The following is an 18,226-nucleotide window of genomic DNA, read 5'->3' on the forward strand; positions in this document are numbered from 1 at the left end:
AATTATAGTTGGGGGGAGAGGGGCTTGAGTGGACCTCCAAATAATGTAAAAACTGTGAATTTAGTAAACTGACAATTTCATGTTCATAAAAACTTAATTTTTCGTCTGAAATATAGAAAACAATTCTTTAATACCGCTTAATTATATTTTAAACTAGAGGCCCGGTGCACAAAATTCATGCATGGGTGTCCCTCAGCTGGGCCTGCACCCTCTTTAATCCGACACCCCTCAGGGAATGTCCAACTGCCAGTTTAGGCCCTGTGGAATCAGGCCTAAACCGGCAGTCAGATATCCCTCTTGCAATCCAGGACCACTGCCTCCTAACCACTCACCTGCCTGCCTGCCTGCCTGCCTGCCTAATGCCCCCAACTGCCCTCCCCACCAGCCTGATCTCATACCCAATGGCTCTCCCCTGAAGGTCAGTTTATCCCCAATTGCCCTCTCCTTCTGACCTGGTAGCCCCCAACTGCTCTGCCCTGCCAGCCTGATCTCTCCCCCAACAGCTCTTTCCTGCTGGCCTGGTAGCCCCTAACTACCCTATCCTGCCAGCCTGATCTCACCCTTAACCCCCTGCCAGTCTGATCTTGCCCCTAACTGTTCTCCGCTGCTGGCATGATCGCCCCATCACCATGGCTTTGTCCAGAAGTAAATCTGACATCCAGAAGATGGCTGGTCAACCTAGTCTAATTAGCATATTAGCCTTTTATTAGTATAGATTATTAGTATAGATAGCAGTAGTCTTTTATCACACTAAACTTTCTCCTAAGAGGTATAACTGATAAAAAAATTTAGAGGTTAAGTTATATGATGCACTTTCTTTTTGGTAAAATGGCACAACCAGAATACAGAAGAGGGGGAAATTTTTATGAGATGCTTAGAAAAAATTTACAAAGGAAAGAATTTGTTTGTAAAAAATATTTCCCTCTTTATATTAATCCTCATCTGAGGATTTTTTCCCCCCAATGATTTTCAGAGAGTGTGGAAGGGAGGGGGAGAGAGAGAAACCGATGTGAGAGACATATCAATTGGTTGCCTCTGCCAGTACCCCAATCAGGGCCAAGGATTAGGCCTGCAATCGAGGTATGTGCCCTTGTCTGAAACTGAACCGGACCCTTCAGTCCCCAGGGTGATGCAATAACCAATGAGCCAAACTGACTATGGCAGAAAAATATTTCTCCAAAAGCTACAATAGGTAGAAACAGCTAAATTTTATTAGTGAGATAAAGAAATCAACCCAATCCTATTCCTTGTTTATCTGGGTTATCTTCCCTCTTTACTAAACCTTATGGTTGCCAGATAAGGAACAGTAATGGCAAAGACATGAACAGCAAAGACTTTTCAAATATCCAAATGATAGAGATGAAAAATAGACTTAAAAATAAGTGTAGGAATAAAATCAATCCGTCAAATAAGCATCTATTAAGCAACTTCCATATGCCAAGACAAATTCATAAGAAACACAATTCCCTTACTCTAGAATCTTACAGTATATTTAACAACAAAGCATAAACGTTCTTAACTATCAAAAGTCCTTTCACTTGACAATGTGAAATTAGTTATGAGTGGTAGAAAGAAAAACATAGAAGTTGAGAACAGACAGACCGATGGCTGTGAGAGCAGAGGGAATTTGGGGGGCTGGGTTCAAAAGGTGAAGGAATTAAGAGGTACAAATTGGTCATTAAAAAGGGGATGTAAAGTACAGCATAAGGAATATAGTCAGTAACACTGTAATAACTATGTATGGTATCAGGTGAATACCTGAAATATTGGGGGCATAACTTTGTAAAGTATATGATTGTTTAAGCACTATGCTATGCATCTAAAACTAATAACAATATTAAATGTAATCTGTAATCTGAAAATAAATTTTAAAGAAAAATATAGAAGTTCAGAGAATAGTACACTGAATACAGAAAATCTAATAACTTAAACCATTATTTTAAAGCTATGAAAAATTTTAAGGACTGAGATTTGGGTTCAAAATCAGTTGTACCTTTTATCAGTGGTATGAGCAAAGATGGTTTACTTAACATCACTGGACCTCTAAAAGTTTGTCATCTATAAGGTAAAGATAATGTCTACCTATCCACTTTTTGAGGCTGATGTAAAGATTAAATGAAATAATGTAGGTAAATCACTTTGACTTACCTAGCACAAAGTAGACCCTCAATAAAAGGGAAGATAGTAGAAGAAGTGGAATGATAGTCAAATTACAAATTGAGAAACTGAAAAATTCTGTAGAATAATTGGCTTATGCCCCCTTAAAAACAAGAAATACAAAAAAAGACTATATCAAAGGAAGAGAAATTGATATTATACATTCCTTCACAATAACTTCTCTTTTGTCATAGCAAGGATCTGTGCAAACATAAGCCAGTATCTGATGGCCATTGATGAAGGGCAGTGCTCAATGCTTGGCTGCTTTCTGAGGATGACAGAGACTCATTATGTCACTGGTGAAACTAGTTCATTCATAAAACTGCAGGTGTTTATAACACTGTATAAAGTAAAAAAGCAGTGCACATTCGAGGAACGCTATAGAGTGGAAGAAACTGTTACAAGAAATTTTAGGATAATCATTAAGATACATTTCTTCAAAAGTGAAAATTAGTGAAATGGAAATATCTTATAGAACCTAAATAAACCTTAAAATTTGACAGATTATGGGCATGATAATTTTACTTGGGTTTGACTCTTCGGTGTTTATGAGTTCATTATAAGCTTCTATTAATACAATATTATCTTTGAAGACTAGAAATTCAGTAATGATCCAAAAATAAGCTGATTTGTTTTATATTTGACTTGAGTTGGAACATGTACTCAAAGATAAATACAAGTCCTCTGAAAAGAGTCTTTCTTCAAAAAGAACAGCTATGTCAGCAGAGGCAGCAAACTATAACAGAAATTGAGTGCAAAGTTCAAAAATCATTTCCTAAGAGCATAGAGTACTTAAAATGTAGTATGGCTAGGTTAATTTTTACTTTCTCTTAGGATTGGGTTACCAAGTATATGTCAGATGCCTTTCCCTGGATCTCCTATAATTTATTAGAAATTTGAATTATTTGAAGGAATTTCACATGTACTGACCTCTGTGAAACAATTGCCATAGGTTCTTGTCCTGTCATTACCTACATCATAAAGTTTTTTCTTAAAAAGGGTTAAAAAAAAAAATGGTACATGTACAAGTGTTTCAAACTTATGACATTCCATTAAAAAGTTTGCTTATATTACTATTCATAATTTACTGCTCTTTGTAGAATCTTAACAGAAATTAGGACATAAACAGCTTTTTCATAAACATTTCATGTATCAAAGGATCTTGAGTATAATCCAGGCCAAACCTTTTATTTTATAAACGTAGTTCAGAAGTTCAAGGAAAAGTAACTCGGTCTAGGGCATACTCAATAAAATAGTGACAAGAGCTTTGAAGAGCGAGGGCTCCTGATTCAAGATTAATGCAATGGGTTTACCACTATAGCTAGCTGTCTCACATTTTTATTACTCAAAATTAACATAAACAGTATAAACTTTTATTTTACACTGACCAAAATTCTTCTAAAAATAGAAAATGAGCAGTGGGTCAATTCTGGAGCCCAGATTATAATTTATAGTAATCATGTAGTATGTTCCATATAAGAAGGCAGTCCTTTCGTAAAAGTTCTAATTGATTACTAATAATTCTTCCTTACATATTTACCTTTTAGGATATAAACTGAAAATACTCACCTGTGATGAAGGAATCGATTATAAGTTCAGGAAAATGTGAAAAATGAACATCTGAAATAGATGGAGGCAGTGGGGCTTTATGTCAATACCACAGCCTGAGATGCTTCCAATAGTATTGAAGTTTATGTTATTTTGCCTTCAAAATTTTAACATACAAAACCCAACTTGTAAGTGCCTCAAAATAATAGAGCAATGGTAAGATATGTACACATGTAATAGCTTAATAAAAAAATGAAAAATAAATAAATAAAAATAAGTAGAGTCTAATTGTGGGGTAATAAAACAGGGTTTGAAAGCACTGCTTTGTGGATAGCTATATAAAGAAAATACTGTACATAAAGAAAATACTGTACATAATCATGGAAAGTGACTAATGATTAAAATTTCTGAAACTATGTTTTCATATAGAACACTTTTTCTTTGGGTATCTATATCTATAAAATATTTGTAATATTTTTTTCAGGATGTTATTCCCATTTATAATATCCTATATGATAAAGAGGTAATATGCAAATTGACCATCACTCCAACACACAAAATGGCCACCCCTGTGTGGTCAAAGATGAACGCTCCCATTTGGACACAAGATGGCCACCACAATATGGCCAGCAGGAGAGGGTAGTTAGGAGGGACCAGCCCTGCAGGGAAGGGCAGTTGGGGGCAACCAGGTCTGCAAGGGAGGGCAATTGGGGGAAACCAGGCCTGCAGGGGAGGGCAGTTGGGGGGGACCAGGCCTGCAGCGGAGAGCAGTTAAGAGTGACCAGGCCAGCAAGGGAGGGCAGTTAGGGGTGACAGGGCCAGAAGAGGAAGGCAGTTGGAGGCAACCAGGCCTGCAGGAGAGGACAGTTTAGGGGGACCCAGGCCTACAGAGGAGGGCAGTTGGGGAGGACCAGGCCTACAGGGGAGAGCAGTTGGGGTGACCAGGCCTGAAGGGGAGGGCAGTTGGGGGCAACCAGGCCAGCAGAGGAGGGCAGTTAGGGGTGACCAGGATAGCAAGGGAAAGCAGTTAGGGGTGACAGGGCCAGCAGAGGAGGGCAGTTAGGGGTGACCAGGCCAGCAGGGAAGGGCAGTTAGGGGCTACCAGGCTAGCAAGGGAAGCCAGTTAGGGGTGACAGGGCCAGCAGAGGAGGGCAGTTGGGAGCGACCAGGGCTGCAGGGGAGGATAGTTAGGGGCAACCAGGTTGGCATGGGAAAACAGTTAGGAGTGACCAGATCAGCAGGGGAGGGCAGTTAGGGGTGACCAGGACAGCAGGGGAGGCAGATAGGGGCAATCAGGCTGGCAGAGGAGCAGTTAGGCATCAATGAGGCTAGCAGGTGAGTGGTTAGGGAATGATCAGGCTGGCAGGCAGAAGGGGTTAGGGGCAATCAGGCAGGCAGGCAAGTGGTTGGGAGCCAGTAGTCCTGGATTGTGAGAGGGATGTCCCAGATTGGAGAGGGTGCAAGCTGGGCTGATGAACACCCCCGCCGTGCATGAATTTCATAGACCGAGCCTCTAGTATATGTATAAGAGACTGTATGTTTCATCAATTTTTCAATATAGTTCTCAAAGTCAGATACCATATATTGTTACATTTGTTTATGCACCCATTGCATCTAGAATAAATTACACTATAAGCCCTCAGGAGTGACAGAATGAGTTTTCTATTATTAGATTTTCTTAGATTCATTACAATTCCAGATTGTGGTACTTAACTCACATTCCTCTACACTTCTGTAGTAAAATGTGCACAAAAACACTGGAGAAGAGACCTACCTAATATGTACAGAAAATTTTAAGTACAGACATATCTTAGGTTAAAAACTCAAATTACATGAACTGTTCCATAAGCCTCAAAAAATGTGTAGAAGTGATCATCACAATATAGAAACACAAAATATAATGCTGAGGAAAAATATAGAAAACACCTTATAAAAAGTTCCATGATCCAAATGTAATTTGAACTAATAATGGGTTATTTAAAATATTTAAATTTCATTTTTTAAATGACAATGTTAATATGGAATAAAAACAGAAGAAATGAGAAAATTTTTAGAGCAAGGTAATTACACAACACAACAAATCTTTACTATGGATAGAAGTTGATTATTTGTAGAGAAAAGCCAGCTAGGTCATACATTTCAAAAGAAAGTCAAAGTTTTTAAGGTTGTGAAAGACAGCCTGATGCTTTTGCTTGGGCCCAATACTGTGTAAGAGATCCCATTTCTGTACAAATATAGTACCAGTGTTTTTCAATCAAGTGCTATTACAACATTTTCCAAAATCAATTAACTTAGAAATAGTTGGAAAGCACTTGTACCATTGAAATATTTAACACCATCTGAGAACATTCTCCTTCTGCAATATTCTAGAAAGATTGGATTGAGAAAATATCCAGAACCAACAAATGTTTTAGCCTTCAAAACTAATCAACATAAACCAACAAGAACCAGATAAGGAAAAAACTTATATCCATCCCCATTAAGTGGTAATTCTCATATCAAAGATTTGTACTTCATTACTTCCAGTCCACAGCCTCTCTTTAACTCCATCCTATATCCCTCTCAACCATATCATGCAAGCAACAGTGACTCAGTGGCATTTTTAACCTCACCTAGTAATTTACATCAGCCCCTAAAATGTACAAACTAAACAAAGCAAAGCCCTTTATAGCAAAAGGAGCTTCAAAACCAGAAGCCTGAAGGCATTATTCCAAATAAGCTGCTACCCCTTTCCCCTACACAGTGCTTTGTTAAGAGTATAGTACAGTGGTAGAGGTATAGATTTGGAGGCAGGTTATATACATATTTGTAAATTTTGACAAGTGACAGAATATTAAAAAAAAAAATACTAATAAGGAAATAGACAATTTGAAAATGTATATAGCTGATAGAAATTTAAATTAGTTCCAACCATCTTGGAAGGCCATTTAACTAGAAGTATCTAAAAACTTAAATGTATACAATTTGACCAAGAAATTTAATTATGAATGGTATTTATTTAATATATTCTAGGAAAATAACAGGTTCAGTATGAAAGAATGTATGTACACGAATGTTTTCTATAGCAATTTATATAATAGCAAAATTCCTAAATGTCTACTGATTAGTAAAATTAGTGCTACAATCATGACAAGAAATAACATGTAAACATTAAATAAACAGTCTTAAAAATGGCAAACAGTCACATTTACTTGGATAGAAAAACATTCATGATAGGTTATTATGTAAAAATGCAAATCACCAAACAGTAGAAAGAGAACAATCACATTTGCATTTTTAAAATTTTAATCACATAATTAAGAGAAAACACCCTGAAATAATATACCCAAAAATGTTAAACAATTACTACCTCTAAGTGATGGGATTAAAGGTGATTATTCATTTCTTCTTTGTAAATTTATCTTCTCAGTTCATTACAATGAGCATTATTACTTTTACAAGCTGAAAACAAATGTTTTTTATATTTTGATTAAAAAAATTAATAGTAGTAAATCTACACAAAGCACACAGATAACTGATAATTATGTAAGTCCATGTATGGATTTGGATATACCTACACATCTAATCTCAGCTCTGTAAGTACACACCTTAAGTTTTGACTTCGAAAAATTAGCACTTCTTCTAATTGCAATTTGGACTTTTTTAGGATTTCAAAAGCAATGAGGGATATCTGTGCCATCCCAATACAACTAATACTGCTCGAACATTGTACATTTTTTTTACTTTGCTTTGCAATTGTAACTAAATTACAATTTTGTGAATGTGTAGTACTGTAATGGACCTTGCCTTTTGAGTTCCTGTCACCTTCTACACTCCAAAAAATACTAAAACACTATTATAATAAACTGCCTGAAGTTCATAAGGAAAACCACAGCAGAATGCCACTTCTTTAACATCTTCAGAAAGGAATAATTATCAGTGAAGGCCCCAGGAAGTGAGGGGGAAACATCAAATAGAGTTATTCAGACCAGTCTGGCTCTTCTCTTCTTTCAAATATCTCCACCACAATACTACAGGGAAGATGAACCTTAATACACAATAAGATCGGAGAAGTTTTTAAATTATTTAAATTACATAAGAATTCATAATTTAGTAATTTAATAATGAACTTCATATTAAATATGAACTTCATATTAAAGTTATAACATTTTGGTTTTACCCATTCAGGTTAGAGTTACAGATGGGCAGCAATATGCCAAACTAACTATAAGAATACTAAAACATGCCCTAGCTCAGTGGTCGGCAAACTCATTAGTCAACAGAGCCAAATATCAACAGTACAACGATTGAAATTTCTTTTGAGAGCCGAAAAACCAAGTTCTGTGCATGGACCACGAAGTTTCATTCGCGCATTGTACGTGCGCGCCCGCATGTGGTATTTTGTGGAAGAGCCACACTCAAGGGGCCAAAGAATCGCACATGGCTCACAAGTCGCAGTTTGCCGACCATGGTTTGGCTCAGTGGATAGGGCACTGGCCTGTGAACTGAAGGGTCACAGGTTTGATTCTGGTCAAGGGCACATGCCAGGGTTGTGAGCCCAATTCCCAATAGGGGGCATGCAGGAGACAGCCGATCAATGATACTCTCTCATCACTGATGTTTCTACCTCTCTCTTTCCCTCTCGTTCCTCTGAAATCAAAAAAGAATATTAAGACATTCAAATTTCATAAAATTTGAATAGTGGTCAGACAAAAAAAGTGCTTGAAATAAGTCAGAGAAAGACATATATTATATGACCTCACTTATATGTTGAATCTAAAAAGAAAACCAAACTCACAGAAACATAGTAAACTGGTGGTTGGTTGCCAGAGTGGGGAGAATAAGTGAAGGTAGTCAAAGGGCACAAACTTCCAGTTATAAGTTCTGGAGATATAATGTACAGTATGTTAACTATAGTTAATAATACTTAATTGTATACGTGAAAGTTGCTAAGAGAGTAAATCTTAAAAGTTCTCACGACACAAAAAAGTAATTATCTGAGGTAATGGATATATTAACTAACACATAATCATTTCACAGCACATCCATATACCAAATCATCACATTATACACCTTAAGCTTATATATTACATGTCAATTATAGTTCAATAAAGCTGGAAAAGTTAAAGTACTTACCACTAAGTCCCAATTATTTTGTTCAAGCAATGTAATAGCTTCATCAATGTTTTCAATGCCAGTACATGCCTGGAAACAAAGCAAATAAGAATTTTATATATAATTTTGGGACTGGGGAGGTTAATTAATCTTAAAAAGTAAATAGCATAATGAATAATTTAAGTCTGAATAGGTATATTAATAAAGCCAAATACCTAGCACTTCTGAAGATTTAAGGCTAGAAAACTGCTAATTACACAGTAAATTTACATTACAATGAAACGAAAGGTTGGTTCTTCAAAAACATTAACTACATTGACAAATCTTTAGTCAAATTGACTTAAAAAATAAAACTGAAATTACTAAAATCAGACATGAAAGTGGGGATGTTACTGCTGACCTTAAATAATAAAAGTATAAAAATAATACAATGAACAATTATGTGAAAACCACTTAAATAACGTAAAGGAAAATTTCCTAGAAATACACCAACCACCTAAAAAGACTCAAGAACAAATTGACTTATAATAAGATATTACATCAGAATTCAAAAGCCTTCCAAAAAGAAAAGTCTAGGACTAGAGGGCTTCACAGTTAAATGTATCAATCATTTAAAGGAAAATACCAATCCTTTATAACTCTTCCAAAACACTGAAAAGGAAACATTTCCTAAATCATTCTGAGGCCAGCATCACCCTATAAACAAAGTCAGATAAAGAAAGCTCAAGAAAACTAGAGATTCAGTATAGAGAAATCATTATACCACATTCACAGACTGAAGGGGAAAAAAACAACAACACATGATCAGTTCAAATGACACCAAAAAACCCAACAGCTTTTCATATTAAAAATGCTTAACCTATCAATAAAAGGGTACTTCTTTAGCATGATAAAGCACACTTATGAAAATCCCAAAACTAAAATTATATTCAATAATGAAAGGCTAAAAGCCTTTGCTCTAAGACAAGCATGTCAAACTCAAAGGCTAACATGGGCCAAATAAGCAAGGTTTAAGTTTATACGGGCTGTAAAAAAAAACAAAAGCTTCAATTTTCATAGAAACGTAGGTTCACTTCGATAAGAGCCTTCTGAAACAAAGGGCTGAAGTAAATGAGTAATCATTAACATAAAATAATAGGACATTTTAATAAAAATTAATATTTTTTTCTTGAACATTAACTTATCAGACACTGAATAACTGCACAAATAAATAAGCGTAACACAAATAAACCCATTTTTCTTGTTCTCCAAAAGTAAAATATTTCCTGTTGCTCACACCAAACAAGTCAGTGCAAGACTAATGACATGGCAATCGGCTACTAAAATATTTGCTGCTATTATTAGTGGAGGGAAATGATGTGCCTGCAAGTAAAGGAAATGAATGTAACACGATTATAGTATTCAGTCATTAGCAAGCGTTGTGGTTCATTATTAATAATTAGGTATAACAGCATATAGTAAAAGTTAAGTTATAAAATTTTTATGAAAACATTTCTTAAATTAAAAAAATCAATAAAAATATGTTTTTAAAAAATAAAAATAAAATTAAAAAAAAAACATTTCTTACATACCGTTATATTGGCTGGCCACAAAAGATATTTGTTGTGGGCCACATGCAGCTTGACATGCTTGCCTATGAGCAGGAACAAGAATGCCCACTTTTGCCACTTCTAATACATCATATTAGAAATTCTAGCCAGATCAATTAGGAAAAAAAAAAAAAATTTAAAATAGAAGTAAAACTAAAGAATAAACTACCTAGGAATAAATTTAACCAAGGAATAATAGACTTGTTTTCACTATTCTGGGCCCCTTATAATTCTGAATGAATTTGAATTTGAGGGTCAGCTTTTTCATTTCTACAAAAATGGCTCTGGGAAACTATAATCAATTTTGAGTCCTAAGAATAGTTGCTGTTGCTTGGTTCGTTATGAATGTATGAAAAAATTCTTCTGTTTATATGTAGAGTTAAATTGGGTTCTTTTAAATCTATGACTGGTTGCCTCCACCCCATGAACGGAAGGGGGAGTCAGGATGAAGCCTTCAACCAAGATACATGCCCTTGACCAGAATCAAACTTGGAGATCCTTCAGTCCACAGGCCAATGCACCCACCACTGAGCAGAAACCAGCTCTCCAACATCTCCTGAGGGGTCCCAGATTGTGAGGGTGCAGGCCAGGCCCACCAGTGCACGATCAGGGCCCAGGAGGGTCATGGGAGGTTGGCCAGCTTGGGAGGGACTGCAGGAGGGCACTGGAACGTGTCTGGCCCATCTCGCTCAGTGCCAATCAGCAGGACTCCAGCAGCAAGCCAACCTACTAGTCAGAGCATCTGCCCCCTGGTGGTCAGTGCACATCACAGGGACTGGTTAACCAGTTGATTGTCTTCCCCCTGGTGGTCAGTACACGTCATAACAAACAGTTGAGCGGCCTTAGCATATCCTTAGAATAGATACTAGAGGCCCAGAGCAAGAAATTTGTGCATGGGGGGAGGTGTCCCTCAGCCCAATCTGCACCATCTCTAATCTGGACCTCTCCAGGATGTCCAACTGCCTGTTTAGGCCTAATCCTACTGGGATCATCCCTCTCACAATCCAGGACTACTGGCTCCCAACTGCTCACCTGCCTGCCTTCCTGATTGCCCCTAACCACTTCTGCCTGCCAGCCTAACCACTCTCCTGCCAGTCTAATTGATACCTAACTGCTCCCCTGCCAGCCTGATTGCCCCTAACTGCCCTCCCCTGCAGGCCTGGTCACCCCTAACTGCCCTCCACTGGAGGCCTAGTCATCCCTAACAGCCCTTTCCTGCAGGCCCAGTTGCCCCCAACTTCCCTCCTCTGCAGGCCTGATCCCTCCCAATTGCCCTCCCCTGCAGGTTTGATCTCCCCAACTTCCCTCCTCTACAGACCTGGTCCCTCCCAAATGTCCTCCCCTGCTGGCCATCTTGTGGTGGCCATCTTGTGTCTACATGGGGGTAGCCATCTTGTGTTGGAGTATATGGTCAATTTGCATATTACTCTTTTGATTGGATAGAGGCCTGGTGCATAGGTGGGGGCCAGCTGGTTTGCCCTAAAGGGTGTCCCTTGGGGCGTGGGGCGGCCTGGCGAGGAGCCTTTGGTGGTTTGCAGGCTGGCCATGCTCCCCTGGCAACCCAAACGGAGGCCCTGTATCTGGGATTTATTTATCTTCTATAATTGAAACTTTGTAGCCTTGAGTGGAGGCCAGGGCCAGCCAGGGCAGGTGAGAAGCTTGGCTTCCTCCATTGCCGGGGAAACCCAAGCCTCCTGCTCGCTCTATGGCCATAGCCATCTTGGTTGGGTTAATTTGCATACTCACTCCTGATTGGCTGGTGGGTGTGACAGAGGTACAGTCAATTTGCATGTTTCTCTTTTATTAGTGTAGATTATACCTTGATTGGTTGAACCAATGACCGGACAATCAGCATATTAGGCTTTTATTATATAGGATTGTTTTAGATCTTTTATTTATGTCTTTGATCCATTTTGAGTTAATTTTTATGTATATTGACAAATAGTCTAGTTTCATTCTTTTGCACATGGCTTTCCAATTTTCCCAGCACCATTTATTAAAGAGGCTTTCTACTTTCCATTGTATGTATGTTTTTAGAGCCTTTGTGAAAAATGATTTGCATATATATATATATATATATATATATATATATATATATATCGGTTTACTTCTTAGCTCTCAATTCTGTCTCATTGGTCTGTTTTTCTGCCAATATCTTACTGTTTTGATAATTGTCACTTTGTAGTATAATTTGAAGACAGGTAATGTGATACCTCTGGCTTTGTTCTTTTTTCTCAGGATTCCTTTGGCTATTTGGGGTCTTTTGTCATTCCATATAAATCTGATGATTTCTTGTTCTATTTCTTTTTTAAATGTCATTGAAATGTTGATAACGATTGCATTAAGTCTGTATATTGTTTTGGGTAAAGAGGCCATTTTAATAATGTTGATTCTTCCAATCCATGAACACAAAATATCTTTTCATTTTTTTGTGTCTTCTTCAATTTTAATAATGTCTTAGTTTTTAGTATCTGGTCCTTCACATCCTTTAGTAAGTTTTTTTAAGGAATAAATTTCTGATACATGCAATCAGTTGGATAACTCTCAAAAACATTATGTTAAGTGCAAGTAGGAAATACAAAAAAAAAAAAAGTATATGCTACATGATTCAATATAAATGATAGTCAAATCTGGGGAAAACTAATCTATGGTGACAAAAAAAGAGAACTGATAGGAAAGAGACATGAAACTTTGTAGGAAGATTTGTATCTTAAATGGAGTTCTGGTTTCATCAGTATACTAGTACTTTTGTTGAAATTTATCAAACTGTACTCTCAAGATCTGTGCATTTTATTTTATAAAAGCAAACCCTGACAATAGCAAAACAGGGTACTGATGAGTGATAGGTCTCCCTAACCCCAGTTCACTTCATGCCTTCATTTATTCATTCAACAAATATTAACTGAGTACCTAGGTGCTGGGGATACAATAAAAATATAGAAAACACTGCTCTAGTATACATGCAGTGGAAAGGGACTACACAGTCAATAAACAAGATAAACAGTTTAAATGTACATATGGACTTATAAGAGTAATAAATAGATTTACAGCAGGGAAGAGGGATATAAAACATTGGGAAGAGATTAAAATTTTTGATAGATAGGCCAGGGAAGACCACTAAAATAACTTTGTAACATCTATGACTTGACTATACTAGTATCTATAGAATATGATCGGGATGTGTCATTATGACAATTCTGAACCTAGGCCTTTAGAAGTATCATGAGTTTCTGCTTGCCCTGTTACATTTCTTTGGTATCATTACACATGCGAAAACAGGTAATTACTGGGTTACCTGCAATCCCTTAAAAGGACCTTAGAATGAAATTGCATGGAACATATCTGAGCTCAACCTGCTCTGGAGCCAAGTACAACAAGACCTGTAACTTGAATCACAGCCACCTAGACAAACAGCTTGGATCAATCAACTCACAGCAATAACTGAATGAGAGTCAATTATTGTTTTAAGACACTGAGTTACAGGTGGTTTGCAGGTTTGCAAACATAGTATTTAACTCCATTAGCTTGGAGTTAAATACTATGTTTGGGATATAAATTTTTTAAAAATATTCTAGCAGTTCTATGCAATTATAAAAAGGCATGACCAACTGTCTATATATTACAATAAAGAGATCTCCAGAACATATCTTTGAGTGAATAATAAAAGTTGTAAAAAGTTTGTGCACTGTGCTATCATTTATTTTAGACTGATAAAAAATATGAAAATAACATAAAAGCATGGAAGAGACTGCTGAAACTTAAGAGGGAAGTTGGGGGTAGGTGGGTGGGTAGGTAGGAAGAGATCAACCAAAGAACTTGTTTAGATTTGCATAATCCATGGGTACAGACTATAGTGTGCTGAAGGCCTGGGGAAGGGGCAGGGCCTAGAAAGGGTCAAGAGGAAGGGAGTGAAGGGAAGGGTATATACATGTAATACTTTCAACATTTGAGGAGGAAACTGGTCTTGCAAGGTATGTCATGCCACAAAACTGTGAACAATGCACTGCCTGGGAGGTGGGGGGTGGGGGAGAAAGGTCGTTATCTCTGGCCCCAGAACAGATCATCAGATAAGGCCTGGGGACCCCCAACACATGGAGGGCCTTCCTGTAACCACAGGGATCGGGTCTAAACAGGCAGTGTGACATCCCTCTCATAATCCAAGACTGCTGGCTCCCAACTGCTCGCTTGCCTGCCTGCCTTCCTGATTGCCCCTAACCGCTTCTGCCTGCCAGCCTGATCACCCCTAACCACTCCCCTGCCAGCCTGATTGATGTCTAACTGCTCCCCTGCCAGCCTGATTGCCCCCAACTTCCCTCCTCTGCTAACCTGGTCACCCCTTCCTACCCTCCCCAACAGGGTTGATCGCCTCCAACTGCCCTCCCTTACAGGCCTGGTCCCTCCCAACTGTCCTCCCCTGCTGTCCATCTTGTGGTGACCATCTGTGTCACATAGAGGCAGGATCTTTGACCTCATGGGGGCAGCCTTCTTGTGTGTTGGAGTGATGGTCAATCTGCATATTACTCTTTTATTAGATAGGATAGAGGCCTGGTGCATGGGGGGGAGGGGGAGGCAGCTGGTTTGCCCTGAAGGTTGTCCTGGATCTGGGTGGGGGGTTCCCTTGGAGTGTGGGATGGCCTGGGTGAGGGGCCTGTGGTGGTTTGCAGGCAAGCCACGCTCCTGGGGATCCAAGCAGAGACCCTGGTATCTGAAATTTTTTTACCTTCTATAATTGAAACTTTGTAGCCTGGAGCAGAGCCAAGCCTCCTGCTCGCACAGTGGCCAGCAGCCATTTCTGCTAGGGTTCATATATCTTCTATAATTGAAACTATGTATCCTTGAGTGGAGGTCTAGGCTGGCCAGGGCAGGTGGAAAGCTTGCCTTCCTCTGTTGCCAGGGGAAACCCTAGCCTGCTCTCTCCAGCTCTGGGGCTGCCGCCATTTTTGTTGGGATTTATCCTACCTAATATAAAAGTAATATGCAAATTAACCATCACTCCGCTCAAGCCACACCCACCATTCATACCCACCAGCCCATCAGAGCAAGTATGCAAATTAACCCCAGCCAAGATGGCTACAGCCACAGAGAGCAGTTGAGAGGCTTGGGTTTCCCAGGCAACAGAAGCCAACCTTTCCAACTGCCCTAGCAGGCCTAGGCTTCCACTCAAGAATACAAAGTTTCAATTACAGAAAATAAATCCCAAGAAAAATGGCGGGAAAGGGCTGTGGGAAGTGCAGGAAGAGATTGGACTAAAATTATACACCTATGGATGAGGACAATGCGGGGGAGGTAAAGGCAGAGGGTGGGGTGGGAACCAGGTGGAAGGGATAATCTGAGCAATAAAGATTTATTTTTTAAAATATATATTTCATTGATTTTTTACAAAGAGGAAAGGAGAGGGCTAGAGTTAGAAACATCAATGAGAAAGAAACATCGATCAGCTGCCTCCTGCACACCCCCACTGGGGAAGTGCTCTGCAACCAAGGTACATGCCCTTGATCGGAATCGAACCTGGAACCTTTCAGTCCGCAGGCTGACACTCTATCCACTGAGCCAAACCGGTTTCAGCAAAGATTTATTAAATTTAAAAAAAGGACATGTAGGGGTATGGAAGTTAATAAAGATAAAGTATTCCACTTAGCTTGAGAAATTAAAATTATTAAATGTAAGGTGAGGGAGACATGTCTTATCTGCTCATATAGCATTTTAAGTTTCTACCCATTAAACATGTATCAAAACTGCATTAATAGTAATAGAATGCAAAAGATTAGCGGAGAGGCTATTCTACCCTACTCCAAACTTCTTTTGAAAGATTGTATTTACTACCCAGCTTCTCCTTTGTAGTGTACCATTAAGAAATAAATACATCTAGTCTGGGCACATCACATGCCCAGGATGCAGATTCAGTCCTTGGTCAGGGTGCATATGGGAGGCAACCAATCGATGCGTCTCTCTCACATCAATATCTCTCTCTCCCGGCCTCTCTGTCTCCCTCTCCCTTCCTTTCTCTAAAATCAATAAGACTTTTAAAATAATTAAATAAGATTTAACCATTTTTTAAAAGATGTAAACACATCCAGAGGAAAGCAAGCAAGCAATAAAAGTGGTGGAAAGAACTGGAAATTAGGGCAAGGTAAGAGTTCATGGTAGACATAGTTGCCTTTTTGTGGCGCCAAACAAAATTCTATATAGGTCTACAGTAAATCAATAAGTTACAAGGAGGTAAATTTCCATTAGCAATATTAGCTACCTTATGAAGTAGTGATCTCCCAATTAGCTAGTATAATGCCTGTCACACAGCAGGTATTCAATAAATTTCTGTAAACTGAAAATATGAATGAAGACAGTGTCAGATAATTTTTTCCCCTAAATTCTTCACACCTTCACATCACAATACATGTGAAGTCACTCAATTATCTGTTAAACAAATGAAGGGCTGGTATACTCTTCAGTACACGGTTACAGATATAAGCAGTCAGAATTAAAGATACTGTTCATTTATCAAGCATTATTATTAATACCACCAAAATTCCATGATATTTCCATCCCTGTTTTCACACTTATCTAACCACAATACCAGCCAGAAAAGAGGTATTTTTGAGTAAATGTCTTGCTGGGCAAGCTCAGACCATCCTACCTGAGATTACTAAAGCAATTGTGGAAAAGCAATCTAGATCAGTGATTCTACAGTTTCATACTTTCCCCATGGGTAACAAACAGCTGTTTCTGTGAAACAAGCCCTAGCCAGCAGGGAGCTCCTTCGTGAAGAGCTATCTTCATTAAGGTCTCTGAAAAACTCTTCAGGATTGCAAATGGAAAAGAATTCTAGGGCCAGCGACATGTGTCACCACTGCCCTTTTCATCAAAGGATGTCTCTGTATCCATATTAAGTCAGGATACTTCCAGGATCCAGACCCTGGAAATGCCAAGGCTCTGACATAATCACACACACACACACACACACACACACACACACACACACACGTGCGTGCACACGCACACACTCAGGATAAATATTCTTTTATCTTTTTCTTTATCCTCGCCCAAGGAAGTTTTTATTGATTTTGAGAGAGAGACAGGAAGGTGGGAGATAGAGAGAAACATCAATGTAAGAGAGAAACATCAATGTGAGAAACATACTGACCAGGGATCAAACCCTCAACCCAGCTAAGCTATGTGCCCTGACTGGGAATCGATCCCACAACTTTTTGGTGTACAGGACAACACTCTAGAGCACATAGATTTTTTTTTTAAGGTAAGAAATTAAAATCTTGTAGGAGACATGGCAGGAGAGAATGTGGCTGTTTCTTTGCATAATATTTTTATCTTAGCAAATTGTTACTCCTGCATTATTGGTAAAATTGATGATTTAATGAATTCTTTAATCTTAAAAATAAAAATATACTTCATTTTTTTATAACCCACATTTTAACTTTACATATTCTTCATGAACATTTAAGTGAAAATACTAATAACCTGGGCAGTATTTCTCCTAAAACAAAGTCATATTTAAACATTACCAACACAAGCTGCTCTATTGGGACAACAAAGGCAGAATAAAAGTAAACTATCATTGTAGAAACAGATTACAACAATACATATACAAAATGACACATCATCTAACTGGACTTTCTTTTTGCTTAATAAACCTTTTTAGATTTCTGGTTTTGTTCCAATATTGGTTTTAAAAAAAGTACGAACACCTCTTTGCCAAAATAATACATCTTCAGTTATTCAAATTTAGCACATGAAGTTAATAGTTTACAAATTCCTATCTATTAGCTGAGTTACAAAACTGATTAATTTTAGGAAAAACAGCCGAAACTGGTTTGGCTCAGTGG

At 38.3% G+C, this 18,226-nt stretch overlaps 1 protein-coding gene across 1 annotated transcript in view; it reads right to left on the reverse strand.

Annotated features, from left to right (window-relative positions):
* The window catches only part of FAF1 (Fas associated factor 1), a 292,045-nt gene that overhangs the window by 261,830 nt on the left and 11,989 nt on the right, over window positions 1-18,226 (reverse strand). Inside the window, exon 2 of the mRNA XM_084872908.1 lies at window positions 8,821-8,889. Within this exon, the coding sequence (XP_084729034.1) occupies window positions 8,821-8,889 (69 nt within the window). The remainder of the gene's footprint in view (window positions 1-8,820; window positions 8,890-18,226) is intronic.

The sequence above is a fragment of the Pipistrellus hanaki genome (assembly GCF_964339955.1).
Source record: "Pipistrellus hanaki genome assembly, chromosome: 2".
Lineage (NCBI taxonomy): Eukaryota > Metazoa > Chordata > Mammalia > Chiroptera > Vespertilionidae > Pipistrellus > Pipistrellus hanaki.